Genomic DNA, 15,137 nt, shown 5'->3' on the forward strand with positions numbered 1-15,137 from the left:
CTCTATACTTTCAGCCCGATATTTGGCCGCTAAATGCTATCTGCCTTGGAACGTATTTGGTTTTAATGCCTCTCATATTTCTGGAATTGGTTTTTAGCGTTCTGTTGATTCTAATACTCTCACAGTTAGGGTAGTCTTTTTTTGTGCGGAAGCTTTCAGGATTTGAGACCCCACATTGTGGAAGTGGAACCTAGGTTTGAATCCTGGTGACGGCAATACTGTAATGCAAACATGCATTATCATGGAGTCGTGTTTTCTCTTAAATCTGTTTTTTTTTTTTTTGTTAAATATAATTTTCCTGATGATCCAGACGAAACCTAAATGAGAACACCGAGCATTTTATTTCATTTCGAATAGTTTCGTTTCATAATTCAGATATAAAATTAGATATAGCATACACAATTTTTGTAACTTTTTTGGCAAAAGTTAAGCATGGACTCCGGATTTACGACTAGTCATACCGAATCCGATGTATATGAAAACAAATATTCAAGAGATGAGGATAATATGGAAAAATTTTATGCAACTGTCGGGAATATATCCAGAAACATGCGTAAGGGAGATTGGACATATTTGCAACGCCATCCGGAAATTCGAGCCATAATACGTACCATAATAACTGAGGCCATTGAGAAGAAACCCATCAATATTTTTCAATTTGCAGCTAATCTATTTCATTGCAATAATGAATTGGAGTTAGTGCGAAAGGTTGGTTTGCCATTTATTGTTTCGATGAATTTATAATAACGTCGAGTTATTTCCAGATTAACAAGCAACTGAAATTGGTTAACCAACAGTTGAGGGGGGGAAACTGGGGACCGGCTGATGGGGAAGTGTTATTTACAGAGTCCAGTGATGTTTTTACGGAATTGAAAGCCGAGTGCAAGCCCAAATTCTTGAATCAAACAGTTGAACCGCAAATGAGAGAGACCCGAGAACCCGTGGGTCCAGAAACCTTTAAGCCCAGCTGTCCGGAAAATCTGGAGACCAAATGTTAACGCTTACAAAATAATATAACAAGCATTTCGACATTAAACCGCTCTTCTCTACCAATACTAATAGGCCGCCAGTGTTGCTAGAGCCGGTACACGGCGTGGTCCCGTTTTGCGGCCCATACCCATACCATCAGACAGTTAATTTCGCACAATATTAATTGAGTAGTGTTTAAAAACTTAAAAGTAGATATAAACATCCCCGAGTATTTTCGCTGTCGCACCCAATGTCGTAAGACGCAAGGCAACTTTAATTATAGCGAATAGTACAGTTATTCGGAGGTATGCGATATTTTGTAATACGTGAATTTATGCAAATGGATAATATAATATGTCCCATCCACATTGGAGTGATTTTCAATTCCAAAAAGGGTACTAAGAACTTCGTTCTGCGGACTCGTTCATCTCTTTTTCCACTTTTTCGATTTGCTTGTTTTGACTCTCCGTGCGTGGGAGAGAGGCTGGATACAAATTTGTTCAATCATTTACTGATAGATTTTCGCTGCTGGTAGTGGTGCTTTGCTCTACTGCCGCTGGTGTTGGAGCTTTATTGCTGGGGGCCATGGACCTGCCATATATGTGTGTAGTTTAAAGTGTAGTAAATATTTGCGCTACAACAATGTTTGCACTCGGTTGGAAATTTGCAACCATTTTTTATGAACCCAAAACCCCGCCGTTTTTGTGAATCCTTTGCTTGAAACCGAAACGGAACGGGTGGAATGATTTTGATTTTTGTTGGTGGGGGTTTATTTATTATTTTATAGCTAGATTGTGACGTGGATTTAGTGGAGCGATATTTGGTTTAGCCCGCTAAACAAATACTGCATGAGAGCCGCGAATGTTTTCTGCAAAAGTAATTGCACCCAATCGCATATGGAATATTTACGATTCGAAATGTCAGAGTTAAACTTTCAGACCGACCCTGCCCCCGCCCCTGCCACGACGCACAGTGCACACAGTTTAATTGAGTTGGTCCCGGGTGGAGTGGGAAGGGGAGGAGGAGCCTCGGACCGGACTTAATTGAATTTTCGCTAATCCAATAGATTAAGGAGCAGCAGCAGCAAGACTGCTCCCACTGCTCCATCTTCTCCCTCTGCTGCAGTGCTGACCCTGCCCTGCGCCTCTGTTGGCTGTAATGCAATGCAAAAACAATAACAAAATTATGCTGGCCAACAGCAGGGGCAGCTGACAAGGCTAAGCCTCGTCCCAGCGGGTCTAGGAAGATGACCTCAAAAGTGCAGCCAAAGTATCGCCAAGAAAGGGACAAGTCCCAGAGCCACAGCCCTCTGCACTCTGTACAGGCCTGGGACCCGTCTCCAAGGATGGCAACAGTGTCTTTGCAAGGGCATAGTTTTCTTTCATCTTTCAATCCTCATTGTTTGCGGACATTTTTTTCTTGAATATTTCAGCATTCCTCGGAATTTAATTAGCCCGGCCCGGACCTGGACCTCACTAAGCATGCCCTATGCTGAATTTAAATCATGCATAAATTAGCAAATTTTCCGCACACACAATTTCCGAGCGAGTCACATTTGCTTAGCGCATTTTCGGGGGCTATAACTAATTATATGTTGACATGACATTTATTTGACTTGCATAAATTAGGCAATTAGTTGATGAACGATGAACGTTAATTAAGTTTCTGGAAAGGCGCTAAGCCAGGTGTTGAGCTGTGGGCGGGAGGAACAGCAGGATAAGTACGGTTACCAAAAAGGAAAGTGCGAGGAAAATTTTAGGAAAATACGAGTACTTTTATCAATGTGTTTGAGTATGTCTTTGAAAGACAATAGTGTCTCGCAAAAGGATATCCAAAGAGTTGCTCTCTTAATTGAGGTATTTAGAATACAAGAACTGTTCTCATGAAGACTACTATAATGTTATTCAATATTACAACTATGTATACATATTAGATCATAAATGTACGTTACATGAATGTAATATGTCTCTAGAATCAGTCCTCATCTGCCCCAAAAGCTCTTCTTGCCTCATTCTGCTCATCTCAGAGGATCTACCCTTCATCTGAAGGGTATCAAACCTGAAGGAATGACTCAGGGGAGACAAATGTAATTAAAGAATATGTAGATAGGTTATACTTTTAGATAGAAATTTCGAGAGTATGAGAACGATGCAACTGTTTCGCGTACATTTTATCGTCTTCTCTCGGCCAAAAGGTGAATGACGCTGGACATAGAACATTTTCGACACATTGTGGCATCGTCTGTGGCAGGGTCCCACACTGACCTCTCTTTTTTCCGATTCTGCCGCGTGGCGTATACGCAATAAAGGAATGGTAGCCAAAAGCCCGGCCAAATGATGGGTTGAGTGCAGCCGACGGTTCCCCACTGCAGTTGGGCGACGCTTGTCATCATTAGATTAAAGTGCAACCAACAGAGAGAAAGAGAGAGCAATATGAGAGAGATATGTAGAATGAGAGGGAAGTTGCACACATACACAAGCGCATACAAAAGAGACAGAGACAGAGAGACAAAAATTAAACTATGGGGCGTTGCCTTGTTAGGATGTGCGTTAAATTGTAAAACAACAGAGCGGAGTGGGGAGTGGGAGTGGGGGCAAGTGGGTGTGTGGGTGTGTCAGTGGTGGCAATGTGTACTACAGGACTGCACCCATCTGGCCAGTGTTATCCTGGCTGTCATGCTGTGGCCAGCTCTCGTTTATTTTGCGTATTAGACGCTGCTATTTTGTGCTTATTGTTCCCAGTCATTCTCCTGCCCCACCCATTCGCCGTCTATCTCTCTACCCCTATCTATGTAGCTTCCCCTACCCACTGTATTTCGATTTCTCTGTCTGTCTGTCTGTTTGTCCGCTTGTCTGGATGTCGCTACTTTAGCACCCATTCCGTGTCCTGTTATTTTTCGCTTGTTTGGTTTCTTTGGTGTCCCATTGTCAGCTCATTTGTAATTTTTGGCACAACGATTTCAAATTAAGCAACCGGAAATGAGCTGACATTTTGTATTGCTGCTGCTTCTGCCGCTTCTGCTGCTCTTGCCGCTTCTGCTGCTGTTCGTTTCCATTTCGTTCCACGCTTCTGTCGTTTGCCAGCTTAAGGGCACTTTTGTGGCATATCATCATCATTGAGTTGTCCTTTAAGGACACACACACATTCACCAGCACTGAGAGAGATCTGCATTCAAGTTGTCTTGTCTATTATTATGACAATATTAATATTTACATTTTACAGTTATTGTCTAGCCAGAGCATCCTTTTGCACACACCACAAACTATCCATCTCTCGCTCTCTCCCTCTCGCTCTCCCTCTCTACTCCCGTCACTTCTTCTCTTTTTCCCTCACATGGTACACATGTATCCTTTCTCCGCTCTACTCTATTCTATTCTGTTTTGTTTTGCCGCATGCCGTGCCTGCTGGCTCCTATGCATTTGGTGTTTTCTTGCATATTGCTCTATGCTACACCCGCTGCCATTTCTGCCTCTCTTCGCCACTCCACTTTATCGTCGTGTTTGTTCTTGTCAATATGGCTTCCATTTTGTATGTTGTGCATTACTTCCGTTGGATGTTAACCACTTTATCCCTTGTCCATTAAATCATGTTTCTTTGTGGCTTGTTCCCATCACAATTCAACTTCTGTACGTTCTCGTATCATCAGATGGCACATGACATCTTCAAAGAACAGTTCTGCAAAGTGTGGCTGTTAACAAAGCTGTTAACCTTCCTCCATCGTGTTCACATTTTCCGCATATTTCCCTCTGTTGACTTAACATTTCCCTCAGTCGCTTAACATTTCGAAGTGGAGAGCTTTTGCCTCAGTTATTCTCAGTCAGTTGCTTCGCAATGGGGTCTGTCGCTCTCCCCCAATTACAAATTTCCCAGCAACACAGCAGCACTTCGGCTCGACTTTCGTTAAGTGGCGAGTGCGCTCTCACTGGCTGCTCCACCCGATGGCAGCCGAATCCTTCGGACTCTGGCAGCCTCCTGCTGCCGGCGACATCATCGTCGTACTGCTGCTGCTGCTGCTGCTGGGACTCCGGCTAGGGCCGACAGCTTCCTGCCGCTGAGGCTTCAGTTACGTTGATAATGTCAAATCGCTTGGTTCGCTGTGCTGCTGCCTGCGCTGCCGTTGCTGACACCGCTCACGAGGACTACGACCACGACCACGACCACGACCAGTGCCAGGAGCAGGTCCAGGACGACTATTACTACGACAACAACGGTAGAGACACGGGCTTGGGCCACGAGGACGATGGCGACGACGGCCAACGAGTAAATAAATTAAGCGACGAGCAACAGCAAAGTAAATAATACGAGCAGCAGAAAACAAAGCAAACCAAATGAATTAGCAATACATAAAAAGTTAGCAATCTAAATACGAAAAGCAAACACACAGCACACTTGCAACTGCAACTCCAACTGCCGGCTAAAACGTAAAAGGTAAAACGTAAAAAGTGTCAGAATTTGTGAAAATTAATATTTCACCAGAGATTTGAGTGCTTGAGTGCAAACAAACAAAACAAACCGAAAAATACCGAACAAAAACACAGAACAAACCAAACAGCAAACACATAACAGAGAACAGAGAACACAGAAGCTGAAGCCGAAGCCGAAACAGGACAAACTTTTCGGTTTACAAAAGTTTTATTTTACACACTTTGTTCACCCAGTTCCCGTGCTCGCGTAAAATTATGAAAAATATGTGAAAAATGTGCAGAATCCACAAAATACTCGTACAAGAAGAGCAGCAACAAAGGCGACACAAACGGCAACAACAAGAACATTAGCTGGGAGCCCGCCCCTGACATAGGTCAAGCCACTCCGAGCCGGAGAGGTACGAGGAATTTTTTCTGGTCTGTCCCGGAATCCCCTGACGTTTCTTTTCTACTCTGTGCGCGCCAGTGCCAGTGCCGGTGTTCGTGACTGTGTGCGGGAGGAGTAGTGCGGGAGTCCCTGTAACGTGCTAAAATTAGCTAATTTATTGCTCAGACTACAACAATCACAACAATCACAACCAACCCAACAACAAGAAACCAACAGGAACAACAAACCCTTGGCAGTCATAACATTTGCCGTGGCTGCTGGTGCAGGCCCCAAAGGTAAGTGGAAATGCTACTTGGCTGAGATTCTGTTTCCCTTACAAGGAAACGTAGTTGAAAGTTTGGGACTGAACGAGGTGAAGTGATACTGAGTGAAGTGTAATGATAGTATCTGAATCGTTTGAAAAAATATACATATGAATTACGCATTGCATTACTACCCAAAGCACAAAGCAGTCTCTTAAAAGACTAAGAGAGTGTATTTGTGCTTTCATAAAGTATGTCTACAGAAATATTCAGACTAATGTTGGTAAATAACTTTCTGGATATGATCATTAACCATCAATAAAACAAACAATTACGTGTGTCTGCAAGTGAACAGAGTTATTTTACTACCTACACTGATTCGTTAGCCAAATAAATAATGGAAATTATTAATAATTTGCTGTAATCTGTTCAATTAATTCAATTTTTATATTTATGTCAAAGTGAATTCTGTTTAATTTCACTATGTTCGTATCTGAAAACCGTATATGTCATTTGAATAAGGATGTTTTTGGCTCAGTTTATTTCTTACTTAATCCAATTGTGGCAGATTTACCCATTGCTCAATTAAATGAAGGATTCTGGCACAGGCCTTTTCACACTCTTCTAGACTGGGGTACACCTGAGGATAGCAATTGTCTCCCGGTCGTAGGGCCAAACATTTGTCATAGGCAAAATAAAATTGTTGATTTTTCACATCATAGCTGTGACAATTTTGAACTGCCGAAGCAGTCAAAGGCATAAAGCAAAAACATTCATTGCATTCGTAGAGGCCAGCAGCTGCAATTGATTGAAATCGGACTCGGAAAATTGTCAGGTACGAATTATGTTTTTCCTAAATTTACCCAATTCCAGTAGAATCAGCAGAGCTGCAGGCAGTAAAGCAGACATTGCAGGTCAGCAAATGGGAGCCAATAACGAAACGAAATTTAATTGGTAATCTCATTAGCGAAGCTGAATTGAAAGTCGTTAGTCATGCTCTAACGCTTTTCCCCATCGAACGCTTTCAATTCGGCTCTGTCTCCCAAGGCATCAAAATGGGAAAATCTATTCCGTAAGTTTTGTATATATTAGTTTTGAGCTAAGTCATTTATACTAATATGTGGTTCAGTATATTAGCTCTTCTTATTTTATGGGAAACCAGCTCTACAAATCAATTGAAGGCTGAATTTCCCTTTATGGCAAGGGGCATCGGATGTGCCCGAATCAATAAGACAGTTCCCGCTGTAAGTTATATCTTCAACACGACTAGCAGAATAATTCATGTAACTTTTGGCCAGCCCCACTTGGGCAGTGAGCTGTGGATCATTACCAGATGGATGGAAAACCAAAAAATGAAACCATTTAGATGCTTTCAGGACGATTATCCACCAGATATACCTGTAGCCACCCATCAAAGCGGTTTTCTGGGCACTGACAATGGCACCTTTGCAGTGCATTTGATTTGTTTAGACGGAGTTTCCTCGGAACAAAAAGACGACAAACATTATTGTAAGTTTCCGATGGAAGAGGAAATATTTGATTGCTCATCAAATTTTGCTTAGATTTGGTTCAAACATACTCAACAAAGAAAAAGCCTGCACAGTCCACTATGGATGCGATAAGGAAGATCCACGAGGCTCACGGTCTACCAATAAAATGGCTAAGAGGCTGCAATTAAAAGTAAATACAATTGATTTATTTTTGAGCTGTCGTCGCCATTTGTGGCATTAATATTTAAAATATTTACCTGCAATTGAGATGGAATGTGCCGAAAGCGCCGAAAAGCGCTCCACAATCCAACTTCACCGATATGATACAAAAAACCGCGACTAATTTGAATATGTCGCTACGCTTTTCCAGCACGCCGTGTTCTAAAAAAGTGTGTTCAATTGAACTGTCGCCTTCAGCTCGCTTGTATCTAAAAACTTTAAATCCTATGACCTACATCAGTACATCGCGTAACCACAAAGATTGGAATATTTTCACACGGATATTTTTTTGGTTTTAAAACAGTTTTTTGTAGTCTTTTCCGACGCAAAACCAAAACAAGCCATTTTCAGATTTTCCCCGTTTTCCCCCGCTTTTTTTGTTGTTTTTATTCGAGCCAACCAACGTAAAGTTTTTCATGTGCACTGTTTTTTGGGTTCTGTTTTCTCGCTGGCTAACAAAAGTTCGAATGTTAAATGATTTTCAGGGCGGAACTTTGGCATCCCTGAAAATGGAACCGAGCCATTTGTTAGGCTGTCAGGCAACAAAAGAACAAGCAAAAAATGACCATCTCCGCGTGACACGTGAATTTATTGCATTCAAAAATATGAAAAGTTTCATCAAAAGTGCAACAACAGCTAGGACAACCATGACGAGCGGGCGGGGGCGGAGCAGCAGGAATTGAGTTGTCGCCTCTGCCATCCCTAGTAGAAGGGTCCAAAGCAGCCCCACTCGAAGCAGCAGCCGCACCTGTTGGGCACGAAGTAGAAGGGCGGGGCACAGTTGCCGGTGCAGCTGCCGTTGCAGTTCATGCACTTCATGCACGGCAGGACGGGTCCGACGGGACCACTGGTCAGGGCGTATGAGATCACGGCACACGGCTGTTGGCAACAGCAGCCTCCGCAGGGTCCGCAAGGGCCGCAGGGTCCACAGGGTCCGCATCCTCCGCAGGGTCCACAGGGTCCACAGCCACCGCAGGGTCCACAGCCTCCGCAGGGTCCACAGGGTCCACAGGGTCCGCAAGGGCCGCAGGGTCCACAGGGTCCGCAAGGGCCGCAGGGTCCACAGGGTCCGCAAGGGCCGCAGGGTCCTTTACAGCAGGGCTTGCACGGAGCACAGCATTTAGGGGGCCGACAGCTCATCGCAAATGTTGAGTTTTTCAGTGACTGATAGAAGGGCCACCTGCAACCTGCTGCTTGCTCGTTTGCAAAAGACTTGGCGCAAAAAATGTGCTAAATATGCCGGGATAATTGGAAGGATTTCGGTCCGGTCTCAATGCCCCAATGTGGCAGATAAAGCACCTTTTTTTCGCTTCGTTTTTGCAAAATCCCTTCCAGAATTTATCAATAGTTTCCCAATAAGGTGTTGTGGCAAATAAAAGTGAGAAAAAAAGCAAGGCCCATTCGAGGGGAACCCAAAATTCACATCAAAATTTAGAATCAACATTGCCAGCCAGCGGAACAATTAAATTTCATTTTAAACTCTATTTACCCTGTGGTCCCATTTTTGGCTTATGCAGGATATGAATATCTTAACCAAAGCCACACGCTTCCGCCGTACCTCAGTCGTACGTACGTTTATTTGCAGTAAACGATGCGTGGCATGGTGTGGCCGGGTACTCTAGTCCCCTATCGTCCCAGCCCAGTGGTATTCGGTCACTGTGGCTAATGTAATTGATTGTCTGGGGATGGGACTGGGGCTGGGGCTGGCTGGACAGGGACTAGAGCGGAGTGTGTGGCAGATAGGAGTACGTACAGAAAAAAAAAAACGTTCACGGTTCGTTTTGTGTGTGAGAGATATTTGCATGCCAAACAGTGGGTTACATTCGAGAGATTTGGATTTCATGGAGTCATCCAGGCACGGGATAGCCAAAGGTTTAATGAAGAAATTAAAATCGATTAATTCATCGAAGTTTATAGAAGTTCATATGCTCCCCTGTATATCGCACTGTAATTTCTGTCTCACTAATCCCCCGGCCACTTCGTTCCTCTTTTGGCCAGACCTACGAAACGTTTCCGACCGTTTTCAGAAGGGCGGCGTCGACCAGACTGTCCACAGCTGTCAAAGTGAAAGCCCCTAAAGCCTTCACTTCCCATTTCAGTTCGTTGCCTACCTCAGACCTAGTTAGACCTCAGCTCTCGATTTTGTGCTATTTCCCGGCGGTAACGCGAAAAAATAAAGGAAAAAAAACCGTAAGGCTCCAAGATGTGTGGTGGCTGGGCCTGTTCTTCCTACGGACTTGCCTGCTGCAATGGTCCGTTGTCGACACTTCGCTTCACGGGACGGTGCCTGACCCCTACGCCTTGCGGAGCCTGCGACAGCTGTTCGGCCTGTGGCGGAGGCGGATGCTGTGGCGGCGGGTGCTGTGGAGGCGGATGCTGCTGGTAGAGTTTTCTCGGTATCGAATGGTAAGCAATTAGCATCAGAGAAATGATCCCCTGTTGGTCACTCCTATCCTAATTTCTACATGATCCAATAGGCCTTGGATATGCATTCTATCAACCATCCTATAAAAATGATGCCAACGACTGATTCTCAGACACAATCCAGTCGTTGTTATCATAACATCTAGAGTCCTTTACTTGGTAAGTTTTCACAAAGTTTTCCTGTAAAAATAAATTCCTCATTGAGACGTCTCTCGCCTTAGTTCCGTTCTCAACTCCATAGCCAAGATGTGTGGGGGCTGGGCCTGTGCCTCATATAATTTAGCCTGCAACAATCCGCCTCTGTCTACAGTGCGATTCACCGGCAGAGACCTAGTGCCCACACCTTGCGGGCCCTTCGACAAGTGTTGGGTGCGTGACACCAGTCGCCAGAACTCCAACAACTGCTATGTGCCACACAACATAGCTCCTCCCTGTCCCCCAGAGCAGGGAGGGCCGAAAAAGGAACCGCAAATATCCGAGTGCAAGTGAAGGACTCAAGAAATAATAAATTTACGTATCCATAGCCCAAACATTATGAAATAAATTTCCAAGTACACTTTGATGTGCTTTTATTTTGGAAAAATTATCCAGTCCGATCGGCGCATGGCCATGAGAGCGATGGAGCTTTAAGGAACTATATCCTTCATGGGGCTGTCCTTGAAGACTTGGAAAGATTTATAGAATCATCAGGATGATTCCTGATGTCAGATGCTTAATATCGGCACAGATACAGCTGCAGATCCAACAGAGAAAAAAGAAATTGAGATATTTTCAATACATTATTGTTTATTGTAGCAGCAACAAAAACTTCGCTCCTCTAATTGTGCGAGGTGTTTCGGCAACAGTTTGATCTGAGACGAGATTCCTTCTACTCCGCTCCGCTTAGAGTCTCAGTAGTAGGGCCCAAAGCATCCCCATTCACAGCAGCTACAGCAGCGGTTGGGCGGGCAGGTCCAGGGTCCGCAGGGAGGGCAGGGGCCACAGCAGCAGTTGGTGTATTTCATTGCGGGCAGGGCGGGGCCCACTGGACCGTAGGCCAGGGCGTACGAAACCGAACCGCAGGCAGAATTACACATCTTTCAGGAACGGAGGAAACTGAAAAAAAAGATTAACTGATTCACGAATAATTTTCAGAAATGTCAAATTTACACTTTGCCGTTTGCTAGAGATCTTTCGAAAAGATTCCAAAGTTTTTGGAGCGAAGAATTTGGTTTGCTTTTGTTTTTTACACGAAAATTTAGGAGATGTGTACGGCACGAGAGACTAAACTGAAATGAGAATGTTCTACACACATCTGATGTACGTTTATGGGATTCCATCCGAAGGCACACTTGATGTCGAAAATTTTAAATTTTAAAACAAAAAGATGATTCGGAAAAGTGGGAGCTGCCTTAAATATCGATCAAAGTCAAGTTCTTGCAGTTGTTTTTGTTTTTATTTGTTTTTGTTGTGGTTGCTGGTGCTCAGCTCATGGCGGAGTACGAATTTCACACATCAACGATTTAACATCGGAGCGACCGACAAATACAAAAAAATTGAATTTTTCTAACGACAAAACAGCAGCGCAACAGTTTCGCCCCTCTGGCAAAAATAAGAAATCATTGAAACATGTCTAAAAAGAGGGAAAAATAAGTACTGCGGAGACACCAGCAAAATGGGTGAGGAAGGGTGAACTGGATGCCAAAGGATTTTCGCAGGACCTGCTCTAAACTGGGGAAAAGTCGACGTCGAGTCGAGGCAGACATGAAAGTCTATTAGACTCAACGAAGCAACCTTAACGTCATTTTCCAGCTTCCTTCGGTTTCGTTTAGAGGGAGGTACATGTCGATGTGTGTGTGTGTGTGTGTGTGAGTGCGGGACAGGATATAGGACCTCTGCGTGTCTGTGTGGGTGCTGTGATTCACAAAAGCTGACAAGCTCATCGATCCCTGAACATTAGCTAAACATAAATTACACAGATGGCTGCACAACAATTGAGGCGTTTATTATAATGTGTGTTCACACTTGAGGCTTTCAAAAGATGCATTCAAGGCGATGGCAGGAGATGTGGAGACCTAGCAAAAGACAGAGACGAACAGACACACAAGTGAAAGAGGTGGTAGATTTATCTTTAGGAAACGAAAAATATTAATATAAATTAGGGCCTTGGCATCACGGAGCCAGCCTTCGTACTGGCAAGAGAATTTTTGCTTAATTCTCATTTGTCTAGATAATTAATTGTAGAAATTTGAGGAGTAATACAGATAGAAATCTGTGTGCTGTAATTAATTGAAAGTTTGTATCAAAATCTGAATTATGTTGCATAAATTAATAACAATTAAAAGGGACAAATTGATGAAACTCAAACCTGGAATAAGGTTCTCTTTTCTATTCAAATGATGTTCTGGGTGTTCAGCGAAATATATTTATAATCTCTTCTTGTTATTATTAACTCAGTGTTGAGAAGTTATAATGTCTCATCTACTTAATTTTTGTTTGTATAATTTTAAATGTTTGCCATGTTAGGCACCGCATTATTTATTCATACTACTTTCTTAAAAAGCACTACGCATCGATTTAGCGAAACACTCGACTTAACAGACCTTTTTTTATCTATAAAGACAAAAGACCGGAGACCCCCGGCTAAAAACTATTGCAAAACTCATTTATAGACGAAAAAAAGGAGCGAAACTTGAAGACTGCAATTGAGTACGCCCTCTCCTGTTTCTATAAGAAACAGCACCCCACTTAAGATAATCTCATTGGTGGCATGCCAAAAAGTTTCCCCCACACCCCTCCTCCTCACTCGCACACAGCACATAAAAATGTCACCGCAAAACAAAAAAAGAAAGCGGAAGGCAAAAAGAAAAACAGCAAAGCAAACAAGCAAGTGGAGAGGCTTCAACTAAAAAAGGTATTTCCTTTTAAATCAAATACAAAAATTGCTGCTGGGATTCCATTCCTCTGCTCGGAGTTCGCTTCCACCCCTCCCTCTCCGAACCCCTCTGTCCATCCCAACCTGGCGCTCTCGCCCTGGCCTTTTTACAAGTGGACACGATGGGCACTTCATTTCACTCCAAAAACATATTGAGCCGGGGCCTCTTGAGTGTGCGCCAAGAGATAAGCGCAATTATATGGCTTCAAGTGGCAGACCAGGACACGACTGGGGCACCGCAGAGACCACGGACAGCCACAGAGGTCGCACAGTAAACTGTATAAATTAGGTGAAAAAGAAAAAGGAACGTAACGTAACTTATGTGACACGGCCTTCATTGAGACAAATGTTGGGTCTTTAAGTGCATTTTTTCCGTTTCTTCAAGCACTTTAAACTTATATATTACGGATACGTACTACGTACACATACTCGTCTCGTATTGAAAATGTATACGGTATACAAAAGATGTGGCAAATTTTCCCGAACTTTGGCATCTCACATTTGTTTTCTCGTTCGGTCAAGTGCTCGTTATGGGCAATTTTTGTCCAACTGCTTTTTGTGGCCTTTTGTTTCGGTGGTTCCTTCTTTTTTGTTGACCACATGCTGAGTGTGGGTCTGGCCTGGCCCGTGGGCGAGGCGAGGCACCCATTGTGTGGGCCTCATTTTGAAGTGGCTTTGTGGCCGATCTCAAAAGACGAAACTTGTCTAGCATCGGTTTTTGGGGAAATGCTCACAAGTGACCATTGAAAAGTTTATACGATGAAGATGTCAATATGTAAGAAATGTCTTCGAGTGATGCTTATTATAGCTTGCGGAAACTTTTTGCGAAAATTCTGCCTAGGGGACAAAAAAGGCACGGCAGAACAAATGGAGAACAAATTGTCAGTTGTCGATATTAGGTGTTCTAGAAAAGTTTCTTCTACATTTTTAATCCAAGGGAAATTTACCAAGAGGTGTTTGGTAACTGTCAGTAAAGGAGTCAATTGATTCATTTAAATATAAAACTGTTATCAAGAATTTATAAAATTAAGAAACATGAAAGAAAAGCACCACGGCGCTGACAACACTTCAAACGAAACGAAACCATTAACATATTTGACAAAATTCACACCCAGGTATCGAACTTCGAGAACTGTAAAAACTACTCTTATTTATTTACTTATCCGTTGTTTTTGCTGCACAAAATCTTACAAAAATCGTCAGTACAAAAATTTGTTCTTATTTATTAGTTTTCCATTATGGGTGATCTCCAAAAAGACAGCAAGAAAGTCTCTTCTTATGTATCGAAAATACAAAAATACGCCCGCACCACTAATAATGGATTCCTCAACTTTCTGAGGGAATTCAAAACAAAATACGTCGGTCTCCACCCCAACATAATGGTGCAGTATGGAGCGCTGTCATGGAGAACAACGAGTGCCAAACAAAGCTTAAGTACAAAAATTTGACAATAACTAACAGGACTAGAGCGTCTAAGATGAAGGCTGATAGTCGCTGGTCGCTGTGTAGTATTTTTTAGAATAACAATTTTGTGTGTTTGATTTTGGATTTTATTTTTGAAAACTGTTCGTCAAGTTGTTATACAATAAAAGCATACTTTCTTCGAGTGAAATGGAATCCTATCCTACAAAAATGTAAGTGGGGGGTGCCCATAACTAGAGCGCGCCAACATCTAGAAAAATTCCCCTAATCACAAAATGATACAAGAAATTACGTATTATTGTGAACCAATTATGTTGCTCCGAATTGAGTGTGCGAATTGGTTTCAAATCTCTTGAAAACTGACCTATGTTTGATTTGGAGTGCATTACAGTGTGGACATTCTTTGGCCATGGTATCAACCAGCATTTTCGGATGAGCGGAATATTCACTAGTTGGTTCGTAATCGGATGCGAGCCGAAGAAACGAAGCGTATTTAAATGCTCGGTGTACTTTTGGCTTCGTCAACAATTTTGTTTTGCTTCAGTTCGAATTGTCGTTCGTCCATCTCGTGCCTCTTGTGATTTAGATTTTCACAACCTCGACATGCTCACAAGCACATTTTCGTTAAGGAAAGGTGAAAAATAG

At 43.0% G+C, this 15,137-nt stretch overlaps 7 protein-coding genes across 8 annotated transcripts in view; 5 read left to right on the plus strand and 2 right to left on the minus strand.

Moving 5' to 3' along the window:
• The first annotated feature begins 414 nt into the window (after window positions 1-414).
• On the plus strand, window positions 415-1,267 carry LOC6602431. The gene is made up of 2 exons (XM_002027430.2): window positions 415-708; window positions 765-1,267. The coding sequence occupies exons 1-2, from the start codon at window positions 433-435 to the stop codon at window positions 996-998; spliced, it is 510 nt and encodes a 169-aa protein (XP_002027466.1). The 5' UTR covers window positions 415-432; the 3' UTR covers window positions 999-1,267.
• Window positions 1,268-5,542: 4,275 nt separating this feature from the next.
• LOC113565557 overlaps window positions 5,543-15,137 on the plus strand; it is a 50,079-nt gene continuing 40,484 nt past the window's right edge. The window contains exons 1-2 of one of the 2 annotated variants that reach the window (XM_026987870.1): window positions 5,543-5,791; window positions 5,860-6,056. The gene's annotated coding sequence lies outside the window, so the exon portion shown is untranslated. Of the gene's footprint in view, window positions 6,057-15,137 lie in introns of both variants that reach the window. The other variant, XM_026987871.1, reaches the window with a different exon arrangement.
• Window positions 7,182-7,708, plus strand: LOC113565558. The gene is made up of 3 exons (XM_026987872.1): window positions 7,182-7,267; window positions 7,322-7,532; window positions 7,586-7,708. The coding sequence occupies exons 1-3, from the start codon at window positions 7,220-7,222 to the stop codon at window positions 7,699-7,701; spliced, it is 375 nt and encodes a 124-aa protein (XP_026843673.1). The 5' UTR covers window positions 7,182-7,219; the 3' UTR covers window positions 7,702-7,708.
• LOC6602451 (keratin-associated protein 5-2) lies at window positions 8,303-9,078 on the minus strand. The gene has a single exon (XM_002027428.2). It carries the CDS (start codon window positions 8,870-8,872, stop codon window positions 8,435-8,437), a length of 438 nt encoding a protein of 145 aa, XP_002027464.1. The 5' UTR covers window positions 8,873-9,078; the 3' UTR covers window positions 8,303-8,434.
• On the plus strand, window positions 9,804-10,271 carry LOC113565559 (keratin-associated protein 17-1). The gene is made up of 2 exons (XM_026987874.1): window positions 9,804-10,138; window positions 10,210-10,271. The coding sequence occupies exon 1, from the start codon at window positions 9,936-9,938 to the stop codon at window positions 10,116-10,118; it is 183 nt and encodes a 60-aa protein (XP_026843675.1). The 5' UTR covers window positions 9,804-9,935; the 3' UTR covers window positions 10,119-10,138; window positions 10,210-10,271.
• LOC6602450 lies at window positions 10,248-10,718 on the plus strand. The gene is made up of 2 exons (XM_026987873.1): window positions 10,248-10,315; window positions 10,378-10,718. The coding sequence occupies exon 2, from the start codon at window positions 10,403-10,405 to the stop codon at window positions 10,643-10,645; it is 243 nt and encodes an 80-aa protein (XP_026843674.1). The 5' UTR covers window positions 10,248-10,315; window positions 10,378-10,402; the 3' UTR covers window positions 10,646-10,718.
• On the minus strand, window positions 10,923-11,380 carry LOC6602449 (male-specific sperm protein Mst84Dc). Its single transcript, XM_002027426.2, has 2 exons — window positions 11,306-11,380; window positions 10,923-11,251 (listed from the first exon to the last, which is right to left on the minus strand). The coding sequence occupies exon 2, from the start codon at window positions 11,230-11,232 to the stop codon at window positions 11,047-11,049; it is 186 nt and encodes a 61-aa protein (XP_002027462.1). The 5' UTR covers window positions 11,233-11,251; window positions 11,306-11,380; the 3' UTR covers window positions 10,923-11,046.

This window comes from Drosophila persimilis, unplaced genomic scaffold (genome assembly GCF_003286085.1).
Source record: "Drosophila persimilis strain 14011-0111.01,24,50 unplaced genomic scaffold, DperRS2 tig00000124-arrow-pilon, whole genome shotgun sequence".
Taxonomy (NCBI): domain Eukaryota; kingdom Metazoa; phylum Arthropoda; class Insecta; order Diptera; family Drosophilidae; genus Drosophila; species Drosophila persimilis.

Coding starts and splice junctions, on each gene's coding strand:
- LOC113565558 (XM_026987872.1), top strand. CDS start 7,220: ATGGCAAGGGGCATCGGATGTGCCCGAATCAATAAGACAGTTCCCGCT. Junction 7,268..7,321: donor TCAATAAGACAGTTCCCGCT/GTAAGTTATATC, acceptor ACTTTTGGCCAG/CCCCACTTGGGCAGTGAGCT. Junction 7,533..7,585: donor AAAAGACGACAAACATTATT/GTAAGTTTCCGA, acceptor AATTTTGCTTAG/ATTTGGTTCAAACATACTCA.
- LOC6602450 (XM_026987873.1), top strand. CDS start 10,403: ATGTGTGGGGGCTGGGCCTGTGCCTCATATAATTTAGCCTGCAACAAT.
- LOC6602451 (XM_002027428.2), bottom strand. CDS start 8,872: ATGAGCTGTCGGCCCCCTAAATGCTGTGCTCCGTGCAAGCCCTGCTGT.
- LOC113565559 (XM_026987874.1), top strand. CDS start 9,936: ATGTGTGGTGGCTGGGCCTGTTCTTCCTACGGACTTGCCTGCTGCAAT.
- LOC6602449 (XM_002027426.2), bottom strand. CDS start 11,232: ATGTGTAATTCTGCCTGCGGTTCGGTTTCGTACGCCCTGGCCTACGGT.
- LOC6602431 (XM_002027430.2), top strand. CDS start 433: ATGGACTCCGGATTTACGACTAGTCATACCGAATCCGATGTATATGAA. Junction 709..764: donor AATTGGAGTTAGTGCGAAAG/GTTGGTTTGCCA, acceptor AGTTATTTCCAG/ATTAACAAGCAACTGAAATT.